At 52.6% G+C, this 14,047-nt stretch overlaps 4 protein-coding genes and 1 non-coding gene across 5 annotated transcripts; 4 read left to right on the forward strand and 1 right to left on the reverse strand.

Annotated features, from left to right (window-relative positions):
- Positions 1-2,157: 2,157 nt before the first annotated feature.
- QC762_118420 (uncharacterized protein) lies at positions 2,158-5,438 on the reverse strand. The gene is made up of 3 exons (XM_062886276.1): positions 4,691-5,438; positions 3,603-4,616; positions 2,158-3,544 (listed from the first exon to the last, which is right to left on the reverse strand). Exons 1-3 carry the CDS (start codon positions 4,809-4,811, stop codon positions 3,183-3,185), a joined length of 1,497 nt encoding a protein of 498 aa, XP_062749348.1. The 5' UTR covers positions 4,812-5,438; the 3' UTR covers positions 2,158-3,182.
- Positions 5,439-8,240: 2,802 nt separating this feature from the next.
- QC762_118424 (uncharacterized protein) lies at positions 8,241-8,773 on the forward strand (the record flags this gene model as incomplete). Its single annotated transcript, XM_062886277.1, has 2 exons — positions 8,241-8,508; positions 8,560-8,773. The coding sequence occupies exons 1-2, from the start codon at positions 8,432-8,434 to the stop codon at positions 8,771-8,773; spliced, it is 291 nt and encodes a 96-aa protein (XP_062749349.1). The 5' UTR covers positions 8,241-8,431.
- Positions 8,774-9,627: 854 nt separating this feature from the next.
- On the forward strand, positions 9,628-9,846 carry QC762_118425 (uncharacterized protein; the record flags this gene model as incomplete). The annotated part of the gene is made up of 1 exon (XM_062886278.1): positions 9,628-9,846. One exon carries the CDS (start codon positions 9,628-9,630, stop codon positions 9,844-9,846), a length of 219 nt encoding a protein of 72 aa, XP_062749350.1.
- A 2,185-nt stretch (positions 9,847-12,031) lies between these two features.
- On the forward strand, positions 12,032-12,137 carry QC762_0018450. Its single transcript has one exon. It is a non-coding gene; the product is annotated as a tRNA-Ala (tRNA).
- Positions 12,138-12,602: 465 nt separating this feature from the next.
- QC762_118430 (uncharacterized protein) lies at positions 12,603-14,038 on the forward strand. Its single transcript, XM_062886279.1, has 3 exons — positions 12,603-12,741; positions 12,810-13,078; positions 13,139-14,038. Coding segments are annotated over exons 1-3 (930 nt in total). The 5' UTR covers positions 12,603-12,739; the 3' UTR covers positions 13,798-14,038.
- The last annotated feature ends 9 nt before the right edge of the window (positions 14,039-14,047 follow it).

The raw sequence follows: 14,047 nt of genomic DNA on the forward strand, positions 1-14,047 counted from the left end.
GGAGGACGATGGTGATGGACCATAGATACATACCCTTTTTACTTTGCAAAAGATTTTTTTGAGCCTCATGTATCATAGCAAGCCTCTCATTGTGTTAATCAGCCCCTATCTCGTTCGCGTCACCTCCAAATCAAAAGTATCAACCCTCTTGTAAACAAAAGCCAACCAACGCCATGGGTATCTGCATGTGGGTATCATTTAATGCAACCGAAACCAATGCAAACCACAAATCCCCTGTGTTATTCCTATATCCCCCCAAATCCAAACGCAGTCTAGGAACCCTCCTCATCATTCAAATCAGCCCAGTCCAGCCCTGGATAGTATGCCAAATTCATCAGCTCATGCTCACTTCCCTCCGGTGTCGTCAACCTGATCACTGGCGCTCCACCACTAGTGGCCGGGTCGGCCCGAGTGGGGGGCGCGGAAAGCTTGTGCCAAGTGCACTTTGACAGTGTTTCAGCTATCCCATTATTGATCTCGTCCTGCCGCTCCTCGTTCTCGAAATCCCGGACGACGCCAAGTTTTCCATCACAGACGGCTGTCTGGTCGTTTGGGCGGAAAGCAAAGGAGAGGGTGATTCCCGTGCCAGTTGCAATGCCGGTGACGGTTGTTGGGTTGGAAGAGTCGATTGTGTCAGCGGAGGGGGTTGAATCGTCAACGACCTCGGGTTCAGAGTCTTGTATCTGAAGCTGTTGGAAGGTCGGCTTGAAGAAGGGACTCTGACTCGGGCTGGCGGTGTTTGTTTGGAGCAAGGGATTGCGGAGTCTGCCCCTGCTGATGGCTGACGACTTGATGGTCCGGTGGAAGATGGCGTGATGGTTGATTTGTGAAAGTGTAGTTGTTCTCAAAAGATACCTGAGAAGATCTGTCCTCTTCTGTGGGCTTGTTCTCTGTTGCCAGGGTCTCAGGCTCTTCTCTCTTCTCAGTCCCGAGAGAATCTTGTGTGAGAAAGCCTCGGCAGGGCAGAGATGATGCTCGATCCCACACCGACGAGCAACCCTGGGAGCAGTTTCATTGTGGAGGTTGTCCGGAGGGAGAATCGTCTGTTCCTCATCCGCAGATCCCTGGCTGGTTTCCTCTGTTGTAGGGGGTCGAACATGTCGCTTTTGGACGGTTCCAAAGGGGCTCCAAGTGCGACCGCATTCTGATGAGCTCCAGGAGTCTTCGTCGCCATACGGAGCTGACTTGGCTACAATCTCGTGAAGCTTGACCATGTGCGGCGCGCTTGCAGCCGCCTTCATGTACGCCTCCTTTAGTCGCAAGCAGGCGTCCAGGGCTTCAACGTTGGCAGTTGAGGCATCTGGGGTCGTGGTGGTCGCACGGGGCTCTGTCGCGGGTGATGAATTGCTGGAGTCCATTTGAGTGTTTCTGTGTGTAGGTAAGCTTGTTGAGATTCGATATGAGAACTTTGTTATGAACTCTCAAAGTGGATCGAACAAGGAAGAGAACGTTCCTTGTGGAAAGTCAGGTAAGTGGGGAGGAAAGATGGATGAGTTTGAGTAAATAGAAGTGGTTTGATTTGTTAAAAAAGGTAAAGAGTAAAGTGAGCTGAGTTCAGTAGTCGAGAAAATCTATTTATTGTCGTGGGTGAATTATAAACCCCGCTCGGCGTAGTTTGGCTCTTGTTCGCTTTTGTGATCAAAAGTCAATTGTTGTTCCGAACAACCTTCCAGTAGCAGTGAAGAGAGATCTGTGAATGAACTATTCATGTGCTAGACCACAACGCTGGGAGCAGTGGGCATCTCTATCGCTATTCGTGGATCTCTGGTTTGAATTCAAAACCAAAATCACCAAGAGAGAGCAACAACATTGCCTACCCTGACGCTCCCACTGCCCTAATTGATTTTGTAAATGTCTCTACAAATATTCAGCACAATAACGCATCATCTCAGGACACATGATTTCCCCTGCTGTGGCTCAATAACTCGGATCTAAGGTACGTGACTAAAATTGGGGAAGTGAAATTACCCTGTGGTATTTGGTTTCTATCATGGAGTTATTATCAACACCCCAAAGGCCAGCAGCCAAACTTTGCGAGCCCTCGTTGTTTTACACCCACAATGCTTCCTGATAACAACGATTGCAATGATCAAGGCAACAGTTGCAACACCGCAGAGCCTCGTGCCAAATTTTTCACAATGAGTGAACACAACTAAGGTAGACATCACTGTTGGATTGTATCACAGCCCACTCAGAGCAACTTGAACCGGATGAGCTTATTTCACTTGTTTATTAAGCCAATCCTCTCCAGCAACAAGCCAGCACCAAGGTCATGATATCAAAGTCAAAAGGTTTACGCCTTTTTTGTTATAGTACAGATGTGCCTGTTATACCGCCACACCATTGGCACCGTAGACACCAAACAAGCCGTCCTCCTTAAAGGGCCCCGTCCACTCCAAATATTCACCACGTTACATAACGCCATCACCAAGCCCGCCGTCCAAAGAATGCAAGTAGGAAAACCATCAATGGGGTAAATATATAGCCAGGCACCATCAGCAGCAAAATCAAGTTAAGTTGTTATGCGCACGACTGCATATGGGACATAAAAAGCCCAACATCTTCCGCCCTTCCACGTCCCTGATCATCCCATCATACCTCCTGGCAATATTCCAGACCTTGTACACAACCAAGCTGGCTCATGCGCCTCAAAGCGAACCGTCCATTGGCTGGGCCTCGAAATATTCCAGCACCATCATCCCATCCATCCCTCCGCTTTTTCTGCAAACACCGAGAAAAAAACGAGTATCTTGCTGCCAGCAGGGTATCCCATCCACCGACTTAAACCCGAAAAAAAAATGACACCAAACCCCTTCTCCCGCCTGAGGCGGTGATGATGAAGAACAAAAAAAAAAAGATAGCTCTAGATAGAGCTGAAGAAAGGTAGAAAGAACAAACTGACCAACCGAATGATTTCCTTTTTTTGAACCCCCTTTCCTTCGCCATCCTCCCATTCCCAGGGGTATTTGTCACCGGATTGACCCAAAAAAAAAAAAAAAAAAAAAAAGCTACAGGTATAAGGGGAAAAAAAAGGCCACCTTCCATCCCAGACGCACCTCAACTTGAGAAAAGCACCCCTGAATCTTCTGGCGACTCGTATACACACACATACATGAATAGAGAGAAACCGCCTCGAAGAGGATACTATGAAACACCGACCCCAAATGTAACCCGGTCGACTTTTATCTGGGGAAAGGCGCCCCTGGTGCGCGTGTGTAAACGGTAGTGCCATTTGATCGTGGACCTTCGTACTGCACGCCCGTCATAGCCTCAGGGCCTGCGCCATTGGTTGGCCCATCGAAAGACCGAAGTGGCGGCAGCTCGGCTTGTTGCCGGGCTCTGGCATATTGGTCATTCGCGTAGTGCTCCGACCCAGGCGGAGGAGGGCCTTGCATTGAGTGACTCTGGCGGTACTGAAGCTCCTGGATCTGACGTCTCATATCCTCCATCTGCGCATCGCGCTTGGTTACCTCCTCGGCAAGCTGCTGAACATGTGACTGAAGATCTCTAATCGTGTTGGTCTGACGTGTGTGTTCTTGAATGGCTTTGCGGACATTAGCTCTCTATTACAAAAAGACACATGGTTTCGAAAACAAACAAACCTTTGGTGAGAATCTCCCACTTGGAAGCCTTGGTGCCCCGCTCTTGAGGCATAAGATCCCTAAGCTGCTCAAAAAGCTCCTTCATCTCCGTACGACGTTTCCGCTCAGCCAGCTTATGGGTGATACGAAGCTCGGGGGTCCTGCTATACGGCTGGCTGCCCGCATGAAGACCGCCTTCTTCGTTCTGCAAATCAGACAACTGCTTGTGCTGCAGAGAGTGATGGTGGGTTGTCGAGTACTCCGAGGCGACCGAAAGTCTCTGGTATTCCGTCATGCTGTGGTGGTCTTCGAGTCGACGTTGTCCGGGAGGCAGCCTTGAATCAACTGTGTATTGGCTGCTGGCCAACGATTCGGCAACGCTGCTTCTCCTCGAGTTTGCCAGGGACTGGGGTGGTCCCGACATGCGTTGAATAGCATTGTCATCTTCGGGAAAAGCCCAGGCCTGACCCTTAGTAGGCTCTGCTGCTCGAGCAATGAGACTGGTGGTTGGCCCTGTGATGGTTGGCGCAATTCTTCCTCCTCGGGGATGAACTTCGGGTTTGCGTTCTGCGTTTGGTTGATACCCATTGGAGATGCGGTTTGTAGCAAGAGAATCGAGGTTGGCACGAGGATGTCTCTGTTGCTGTAGTGTATTCTGGATTGACGACGTCGACTGGTTGTGGCTTGCATAGGGGGACCCGCTCAATCCCAATTGCCCGAATCCCTGGTTGAACCTGCTATCCACGCTCTCCCTTCGTGACATACTAGGCTCCGGCAGCTCGCCATGGCCAAATGTGGCGCTGTTGGGGGCCGACTCCAGCGATTGCGGACGGTCAAAGCGGCGAGGGTCGGCGCTGAGAGGGGTTGTCGGCGACACGATCGAGGCAACGCTCATATTACTGTTCGTCGGAGACACGAGTGGCAGCGGGAGGAGGTGGGTCGCTGTTGTGGGCGATGGTGTTTTATCGACGGGCGAGGTTTGGAAACCGGAGTTTGGTGGGCTAAGGACGCCCAGGCCTGAGCCTGTGGAGTTGTCTGCCAGAGCTATTAGTCCTCTTCTTCTCTCCCCCTCCGTGACCGAGTAGTTCATTTCAGCTGGAGCAACATACGCTTGCTAGACACATCTCCGCTCGAGTAGTAGGCAGAGTCTCTGTGGTCTTCAGGTGAGTTCAGCACATTTGTCAGGGCGGCGGGCCCGAACTTTTGCGAAGGTGGCCGTTGTTGCTCCATGACGTTGGTTGGGCCGTTGCTAGTTTGCCAGTAGCTGCAGTGTGGAAATCCCAGTCCGCACGTGGCTCAACCCACGGCGGCGTCGAGTGACGATTCTCAACAGCTTTCAACGTCTCAAGGCACTGAAAAGGGAGCAGCCACGGTCGGCGACGGCAGTGGTGCTTGGCTCAGGTCGGGAGGCAGGTCAATGGGCCACTGGAGGCAGGGCGGGGATAAAGACGAGGAACAGGATGAGATAATGTCGCGAATTAAACAGAAGCGATTTTGACGCTGAGCCGACGTCTCCGGGGTTTGGTCTTGTTGTCTGGTGTTGGGCGGCTGTGAAGACGGACAGAAGGTCAAGACTGACGGCAGGCAGTGTTCGCAGGTGGTGGTAATATCGACGACAGGTTGCTGGAACGGAAAGCCGAAGGAGAAGCGGCAGGATTGTCGAGTGTCAAGGACGGGACAAGCACGTTTTTCAAAGAAGCCTGCCAGCATTGGGCTGGGGAACAAGCTGCCGGGGAAGGGGGGGGGCGTGGAGGGGGGAGCCAAGCGCACCAGCCAGCAGCCAGCAACAAAGGGGCCGCTAGCCGGGGGAGACAACGGGCAGCTGGGATTGGGCGGATGGAATTGATGGGCGGCGATGGGTACCGGAGTGGAGGGCGTGGATGGTAGGGGAATCCCTCCCAGCGCAAGAAAAGGGCCCGTCCCTCTGTGGACAGCCACATGTATCCCGCATGCTCAGGTTCCGGGTACGCAGTTACAATGGGAAATGGGAGCGACATGGCACAAGCGCGGTCGATGCATGCATGCCGGGGTACAAGTTCGAGGGTTGTGGGTTGTGTGCGTGCGCTCTCTCGGCACAAGCCAGGTGACACAGAACGGATCAGAGCCAGATGCCAGGAAAGTACCGCACTGGCAATCCCTTAACAGGGCTGCCGAAAGTGGCAGGAGCCAAAGCGGTCGCCAGCATTCTGAGCTGGGGCCGTGCTCTCTAGTTTACAATTAAAATTTCACGTTTCAGGCCACCTGCCACGAGGGACAGCTGTTAGTAGGGCAGGCCCGTGGTACCAGATCCCGATCGTCGCCGCCCAGAGGATCCCTTGGGGGGGCTTTGGGGCCACTAACACGGCGTGGCGTGCCATAGTCGGGACGGTTTTGGAAAGTACCTGCCTGGAGCACGGTGGACAGCAGCAGTGGGATGACTGAGAGGGCGGGGTGGTGGTGGGTTAGTGGGTGCCTTGCGCACACTCTGAACTTGCAAGCACATGGCGAATTTGCAAGGACAGTTGAACAAAGAGAAAGCATGGGATGTGGTCTCTCTGGTGGAGCGTGCACGTCGCAATTTGACTGCGTTGGTTTTCTTCAAACTGCACAAGTACCTTCGTGCTCAGATTTGCCTGTGATAGAGGGTATGTCGATATGGGAGCATACCACCGAGTAACGGGGCACCGGCCGAGTCCTTCTCCGAGCACACAAGAGCGGCATTGCGGATGACCATCACAAGAGTTTGCCCATATCTTGTCCAGGTGTGGAACAGTCTGTCCTCTCTCACACTAGAGATATCACCGTGTCCTGGGGCCACACCGTGTTGGGGTGACAGCAGAGACTGCATACTGTAGAGCACATTTGTCCCATCTTGAGTATCAGGTATATTTGACTAGTCACTTAATCCCAGGTGGACATACTTCTCTTTTGCTCTCTCTGTCAGTGGATGGACTGGGCCACCTGCAGAAGCCAAACGATGGTTGCAAAGCGGCGTCTGCCTCTCGATGCAAGGGAAGATAAGAGGCCCAATCCCAAACCGTACCATGGGAGCTGACAGAGAACGTGCGTTTGGTTCAGTTCTTCCACCATTGGCGTGTATGAATTGTGTGAGCAAGATTCGGCAGACTTCCGGCTGAACACTATATGCCACTCGAACCACACTTCTAGCAAGGCCGAGTGAAACACAACGACGGGAGGGCTTTGGTAGTCATGTCAGCATTCTCTGGGTGTCTCTTCGGTGACAAGACCCAGTGGTTGGTACCGTAGATAATCTCCGTGGCGCGCCAGACACAGGCCCCGGCTGATACACTACGACAGTTCACGGGCAGGAAAGTTCAGCCAAGAACCAAAAGCTGTCACTTCACCCTAGCGTAGATACCTGAGTGAGGGGCGGGCTGCGGGAGGTACTTGATGCTGGAGAGGAATGAAGTCCTTACTCCATACGGAATCATCCCGCAACCTGCTGGAGATCCAGCCAGATGCATTGCAACGTCACAAACCCCTGTCCGCGCACAATTGCTTGCGCGCTCGGCACGTGTCGTTTAGGTTTCCCGCCCAGTGGCTCGTTCGGCGGGAATATTTAGACCCTTGGTAGCCCTGAATGGCTCCAGCCTGTTCGGGGAAGTCGGTACGGTAGCAATGTCGCCGTGGCGGATCGACATCTTGTTTGTGGATGTGGACCGTGCTTTGTTTCCCATCTGGCGGATCGAAACGCTGATGCTTTCGGACAAGACGTTGCGCTGAAGGTTGAAAGAGGAACCGAGAGATACCCAGCCGAGCCACGGTCGCTGCTGCTGGACTGCTGCTCGGTCGGTGACGAAGGAGAGGGAGAGCTTCAGTGGCCTCCAGAGTGACACTGTTTCGGGCCTGCTTCTGGGCCTGCCGTCTGGTTGCCGCCAGCTGTCGAAACCAACGATGCCAGCTGGTGTCCAAGGTCTGTACAACCACATAGCGGGAGCACTAGTGCAAGGGCAAGTCACATTCTAGTTCCGAGCTGGCTCAAAGTTTTTGGTTCGTTCCATGTGCTTTTGATTGCGGCCCTCGTGGCCTTTTGTTGGCACGTTTATTATTACCGAGTCTTGTACCTTGGTACCGTCCTCTTTGTCTCGTCAACTCGGGCGAATATCCGTCCTGACTACAACACACCAGGCAATGGTCCTTGGCAACGCGCATAGCCTCTCCAATCTCCATCACCCAGTTTATTACTGCGTTATGTACTGTCAAGCCTCGGTCTTGAGACGCCTTAGCCGCCGTCCAGTGGACCAACAGGCTCTCTGGGGGTTCCAGGTTGGATCCTCAACGGCCCGAGAGCAGAAGGGAACGGGTAGCCAGCCCAATAAGCTTTATGGCGTTGAAACCACTCGCAAAACACCGTTATTTCCTCCTGCACATGTTTGTGAAGACGGCACTGGCAGACAGATCTCTGTTTCGAATGGTCCCGACAAACACAGCTGTGTTGGATCTCCCTTGCCCCACATCTCCTGGTTCATATCGGCGCCAGGATCCGAAAGCGGCTCAGGACCTGGACGATCATGCCCCCAAAATGTTTGTTTCTCACTCACAATTACCGCTCGGCTTGTCTGGCATCGGACATCTGGCATCTGGCATGCGATCTTGCGCGAACAGGTGTTGTGCCAGGTGCGGGGTTGCCTTGTTGAGCATCTTGCAGCTTCATTCTCTGGACAAGTGCTTCCAAGCTGGGAGATGGCACAGGCAAGACATCCTAAAAGGCGCACAAAGTGTGACCAAAGTTGCAGATTCTACATCGTCAGGACATCCGGTACGAAACCCATCAGATATCGACCCAACTACTTACGTACAGGTACAGCAAAGCCCAGTCTTGTGCGGCCCCAGGCGCCTTGACTATCGATATGCGAGGCAAACCAGTTCGCGGATTAGTTCCAATTTTGATGTGGATTGGGCCTGATCCTTCCGCTTTCTTCTTGTTGTACACTGCCCTCAAAGTTCCTCACAATAAGCCAAGCTGACCTCAGTACAGTTGTCTCAAGCAAGCGGTTTGCGAATGCCTTGACGGCTGCGCTTACGACGTCTCTTCGAGAGAGAGGCCTACTCAGCCAGACAGTGTTGGAGAATATCCCGACTGTAGACAGCCACAAAAGCCTTGTACCTCACAGGTCCCCGAGGGGTCGGCGACGTTGGCTGCAGCCCCTCACTCTCCACCCCACGGCTATTCAGTACCCGCAACCCACTAATCAGACTAGAGAAACGGTATCTTGCATGGTTGATCTGTCTGGGGTGAACCACGGCCGGGGTTGTGGGCCTCCTACCGTGGCTCTCTGGGCCTTCTCAGGGCCAACAGTACAGGAGTCCTAGTCGACACCTGTCGACATCCGGGTGGTCTGGTCAGCGATCTCATCTCACAAATCCCAAGCCTGCACAACAATGGCGCGGAGTGTCTCCGTAGTCCAGTCCAGCCAGGTCAGGTCTTGCGGTTTCGCTCGGCCGGGAGATCCTCCCGCAAGGGGATGTCGCCATAGTTTTCCGGGTATGTATTACTCGTCGATCACTGGACGCCTCCAACTGACCGTGCAGCAACCTCTTTCGGTAAGCCAGATGGCCTAGGCTCAACTCTCGATGGCCTCCCCTCGATGCGGCTGAGGCCTCGAACTTCACCAAGCATATGTGCTCTCCTGCATAGCCGAGCAGAATCCTCACTATCACAACACGGATACACGCACTGTGTTGGGCATTGTCAACTTCTCAAAAGGCTGCCTGTACCTGCATTTCCATCCGGAACCGGCGTGAGACCCTGCTCATCTGATGGGTTGTGGCCGTGACACTGTGATTTCTGCTGCTGCGGTGACAACACCGGGAGCCAAATGATGGAAATGTGGTTCCGGCCGACAGAAAACCCTCATGTTGGAGCCGCTGGGCTACAGTCGCTGGCCGCCAGGGTTTGTGAAGCCAACATCCGTCGCTCGCGGATGAGGGTTAAAGGGCAACCCCTCTTTTTCTTTGCTTTTTTTTCTTGGTTTCTTTTTCCGTGACAGAACGAACATTTGCTTGCCAACCTTGCTGATCGTTCTCAGTATTTCATGCTCACCAGATGGCGTCGTACTGCTGGGGCTGCAGGGCACAAGAAAAGAACTGGCAGCTGAGGGACCCAATGAAGGCAATTACCACAAGTACGACCGCAGCTGCTGTATCACCCTGCACAAGAACACTGATCCGGAGACAGCCATGCTGTAAAGCTGATTTGTACTCTTGTGGCTCTCTCCACCGAATATTGTCGGACTGGAACATGGACAGTTCATCCCAGTCCTGACTGTGTTCTCTGGCTCGTATTGGCGAGGGGGTGCGTCACCATCCCATGTTCACGCAGCCAAGGCCGAAAGGTCTTCCTGTCCGGCGCCCCTGATTTGTTCCGTCCTGAGACGCAGAGGTTGCCCCTTTTTCATGGTTTCTCCTATGCCCCTTTATTGGGCAGGAGGAGGAATCGGTTCAGGGACAGAAGAAAAGTGCTCGAATAGAAACAAAAGAAACCAAAGCACTCGCTCCTGGCGAGAGGCTACGCAAGCTTCTCTGGAAATAGTTTGAGTCTCACATTTCTACGAAAGGCTGATCTTTTGTGTCGGGTGCCTCGAGCCCACGTGTTTCTCTGTTCCTGAAAACCCCCTTTCTCGGTTCCGTCAGGTTCGGATATCATGGCAGAGGGTCAGGTTTTCCATCATCCGGTGCTCTGCTATGTGCTGTCAGGTACCACATTCATCACAGTTTATAGCTGAGCTGATATGCCACAGGACAGTTGCATCCGCCATTTGTGGCTAGCTTCGCCAATCACCAACTCACATTGCTCACACAAACATCTACTGTCATGAGGGGAAACCTGCACGTATCTGGCGAATCAACAGCACGGGGGGAAAGGGGGGATCAGTATGGAACTGGGGACGCGGGCGCGAGGATGTGCCACAGAGCACAACGGATGTCCTCGAGGGATGGCGTTTTCACTCCGCGAGAAGGACGAGGAGTGGGCTATCAGGGGCACAAGACTGGGTGTCACATGACACACATAGGTTACCAGTGCCGGATTCACCCAATACTGGTTGAAAACTCTCCACTGTACAGAACAAGGCCATGACTGAACCAACGGAGGTGGGCGAGCGAGAAACGTCGTATGCCATTATACTCAGGTAGCAAGACCATCATCTTCCAGAGGGGTTGCCACAGGTCCCTCGACTATTTACTCGAGAGGATGGGACCATCGCAAAGCACCCACTCACGGAAGTTTACCTTTGCCCTGAACCTATCCCACTCAAATCTGTCATACTGACCATAACACGCCTCCTCAGTACCACAATCATTCACACCAACCACAAGAAGGCCGATTGTTCGCATGTCATTTCCCCCCTTCCCCTGAACTAGCCGAAAAAGTCTGCACACATGGCTCTCGTAGCTCCTTTGATTGTGACAGGAGGTGAGGTAACATGAGCAAACGACAGCCGTCCATCCATCCGATGTGCGATAGCTTTCAGAAGAGCACACGGCAGGTTACTTGTACCTTGGGAGAGTGTTGAGAAATAAGATACACGGGTGGTTGCCACTGTCATGGGAGACTTCTGCGTGGTACGTAGTGATACGGTGAGGAGCTTCTCTTATAGAGGAGGAAGTGGTCTGATTTTTTTGGACGGGCAGGCTCTCTGTTTTTTTTTTGGGGGTGATATCTGAAATCTTGAAATAAGTTATCAAAAGAGGGAGAGGTTGAGCCATCCAATGAATTTCTAAAAGGAAGCGAGAAATAAAGGGGGGTAATCGTCAATATTCAGGAGCGGCTGGCAAACAGTTAGACTTGCATGAAGAGGTATTCAATGGCTACCAGCGCACCTTCCAGGCGTCATGGTGCCAGGAAAGATGATCTTTCAAGTGGTGACTAGAATTCTCTTTGATCCAAGTACCTTGATTTTGAAAACTCTCCAAGGTACAGGTGTCTAATACATCCATAATTCGGGTGTCCCTTGCTAAGCCTCTACACACCTTAGGTGTCATATCTTTTGATTGCCACTCTCGACTCGGGAAGTTTCAAAAAGGCGGTTAAGCAGGTGAAAAGCCATAACCTATACATTTCAACGTCTACTCAACAGTCATCGCAGATTTCTTTCAAGTCCTATCATGTGCTTTCAGCTAGCATTTTTTAATTTTTAGCACACCGCATCAACATACACGTCCCTGTCAAGTGTATGTATACCACCTATGGTGATGGTGCCACTAGAATAGCATACTGAAACGCCGCAATGGTAGGCCAAACATCAGCTCTCGTGATTCTTCGTACAGCGAACGTAAACAACAGCCTGCGTGAGATTGATTCCATGAGCATGTTGCTGACACTGGGAAATTATAGAATGTGACAATCAAGTCCCCAGCAGCACAGAGACCCATCTCAAGCCATGGCCAAAAAGAAAATGAGGAGGAGGACCGCACAAAGATGTCAGAACTGAAATGAGGCAAAAGATATGTGGACGGGCTGGGAATCGAACCCAGGACCTTTCGCATACAAGATGACTGATACTAAGATCAAGTCCCGATGCTAAGCGAACGCTCTACCAACTGAGCCACACGCCCTGTTGTTGTATGTTGATGTTGTGGTGGGTGGAGAAGGAGTTAGGGTTTGAGTATGGAGTGGGATGATGCCTCTTGGAAGCTGTGCATTCTTTTGGTATGCTTGGACCCACCCTGTCTTTTGAATGGTGGGGGTTGGGAGCAGGAAGAATTGCCACGGGTGAGCGGAAGGACCGTAAGCGCACGTTTGGAAAATTCTTCAAATGGAGGCTTCGACTGCTGGGATTTTGCTTGGGAGGATTGTCCGTGGTTTGTGGCGAGTTTATTGAACTGTCGTTCGTCTTGAACCTGTCAACAACTGTGGTGGGGATCATGATGATTATCCACGATAAGTTATCGGATAAGCTTATCTTGGCTTGGCAGAACAGCCGGGGTTAGGGTTGAGGCAGAATGTCGGCTCTCATTGTCCTACTCAGCCTAACCGTATAGAGCTGGCTGGTAAACTTGTGGGGACACAAACATCCGCATCCTTGCAAAGCTTGCTGGTAGGAAAGAAATTTTGGCGCAGTTCGTTCAAAAACTTCATCATCCACCCATCACACATTCGGCTTACCTCTACCCTTCACACAAGACCAATCCTCTAAGCCACCCTCCCCATTCTCATAATGTAAGTAAACCCAACAAATGAGCTCACCATCTCTGTCCTCCATATATTAACCTGCTGTCTTGCACTAGGCAATCTCTTCGCCGCGCCGCTGTGCGATCTGCCCTCTCGGCCTCCAGAGCCGTTTCGGTCAAGACCACCTCTGCTCCCTTCGCTTTCCCCATCGTCAGAGCCGCCGCGGTTTCCAGAGCTGTCCCTGTGCAAGCTGTGCGGTGGTATTCCCAGGAGCCCACTTCGCAAGACCCATTGTCGCAGGACGTCACCGAGGAGGCACATGAGGCCGAGGAGAACATCACAGAGCAAACCCAAGAAGAACGCCAGCCCAGGAGGCAGCTCGACAGTAAGTCTGCATCCTGCACACGCGATATCATATGAACACCATGCTGATAGTGTGTAACAGAGTCGAGAGCCATCTTTGTGCGCAACATTGTGTTTGAGGTCAACGAGCAGCATCTGAAGGAGGCCTTCGAGACATATGGCGAGATTGAGGACACCTACGTGGCCCGCGACCCCCGGGGTATGAGCAGAGGATATGGCTTTGTCACCTTCAAGGACGCCTCCGCCGTCAGCGCTGCGTGCGCCGCTGTCAACGGCTCTTTCTGGCATGGACGCCGGGTAACCTGCATTCCCCGCAGAGACGAGGAGCAGACACCCCGTGCCCGCGAACAGAACAGGACGCCTAATCCCCCCACTAATCAACTTTTCGTCGGTAACATCCCCTACGAGACCACCGACGCCGAGCTCAACAACCTCTTCGCTGGCCTCTCGAACGTCACCGACATCCGTATCGCTGTCGACCGCACCACCGGCTGGCCCCGTGGCTTTGCCCATGTCGATTTCAACGACGTTGCTTCCGCTGAGGCTGCCAAGGAGAAGCTGGCCGCCACCAACCTTGGTGGCAGACAACTGAAAATCGACTTCGCTACCGGTTACGGAAAGGGTGAGCGCACCAACAACAAAAGCTTTGGTGGCCGTGGTGACCGTGGTGACCGTGGTGACCGCGGAGACCGTAGAGACCGTGGCGACCGCAACGACCGTCGCAGCAACGACGGCTTTTAAGATGGGCCGACCAGCCCTCGTTGATAATGACGCAAATACCCCTTTTTTCATGTCGGCCCCGGATGGTGGGCGGAGGTTTCATTCTTGTCGTGAACGATGGGAGGTAGCCAGAACTGTGTAAAATACCATGATTTGTGTTTATACCGAGATGCTTTCTGTTACAGATTGGCGAAAGATAGACTGTAAGATTATGTTGTGTAGCAATAATATGCTCTCTCCAAGACTGCCACCTCCCTGTTTCCTCTTTGTC

The sequence above is a fragment of the Podospora pseudocomata genome (genome assembly GCF_035222375.1).
Source record: "Podospora pseudocomata strain CBS 415.72m chromosome 1 map unlocalized CBS415.72m_1, whole genome shotgun sequence".
In the NCBI taxonomy this organism is placed as follows: domain Eukaryota; kingdom Fungi; phylum Ascomycota; class Sordariomycetes; order Sordariales; family Podosporaceae; genus Podospora; species Podospora pseudocomata.

Coding starts and splice junctions, on each gene's coding strand:
- QC762_118420 (XM_062886276.1), bottom strand. CDS start 4,811: ATGGAGCAACAACGGCCACCTTCGCAAAAGTTCGGGCCCGCCGCCCTG. Junction 4,617..4,690: donor CGGAGATGTGTCTAGCAAGC/GTATGTTGCTCC, acceptor TAGCTCTGGCAG/ACAACTCCACAGGCTCAGGC. Junction 3,545..3,602: donor GTGGGAGATTCTCACCAAAG/GTTTGTTTGTTT, acceptor ATGTCCGCAAAG/CCATTCAAGAACACACACGT.
- QC762_118430 (XM_062886279.1), top strand. Junction 13,079..13,138: donor GCCCAGGAGGCAGCTCGACA/GTAAGTCTGCAT, acceptor AGTGTGTAACAG/AGTCGAGAGCCATCTTTGTG.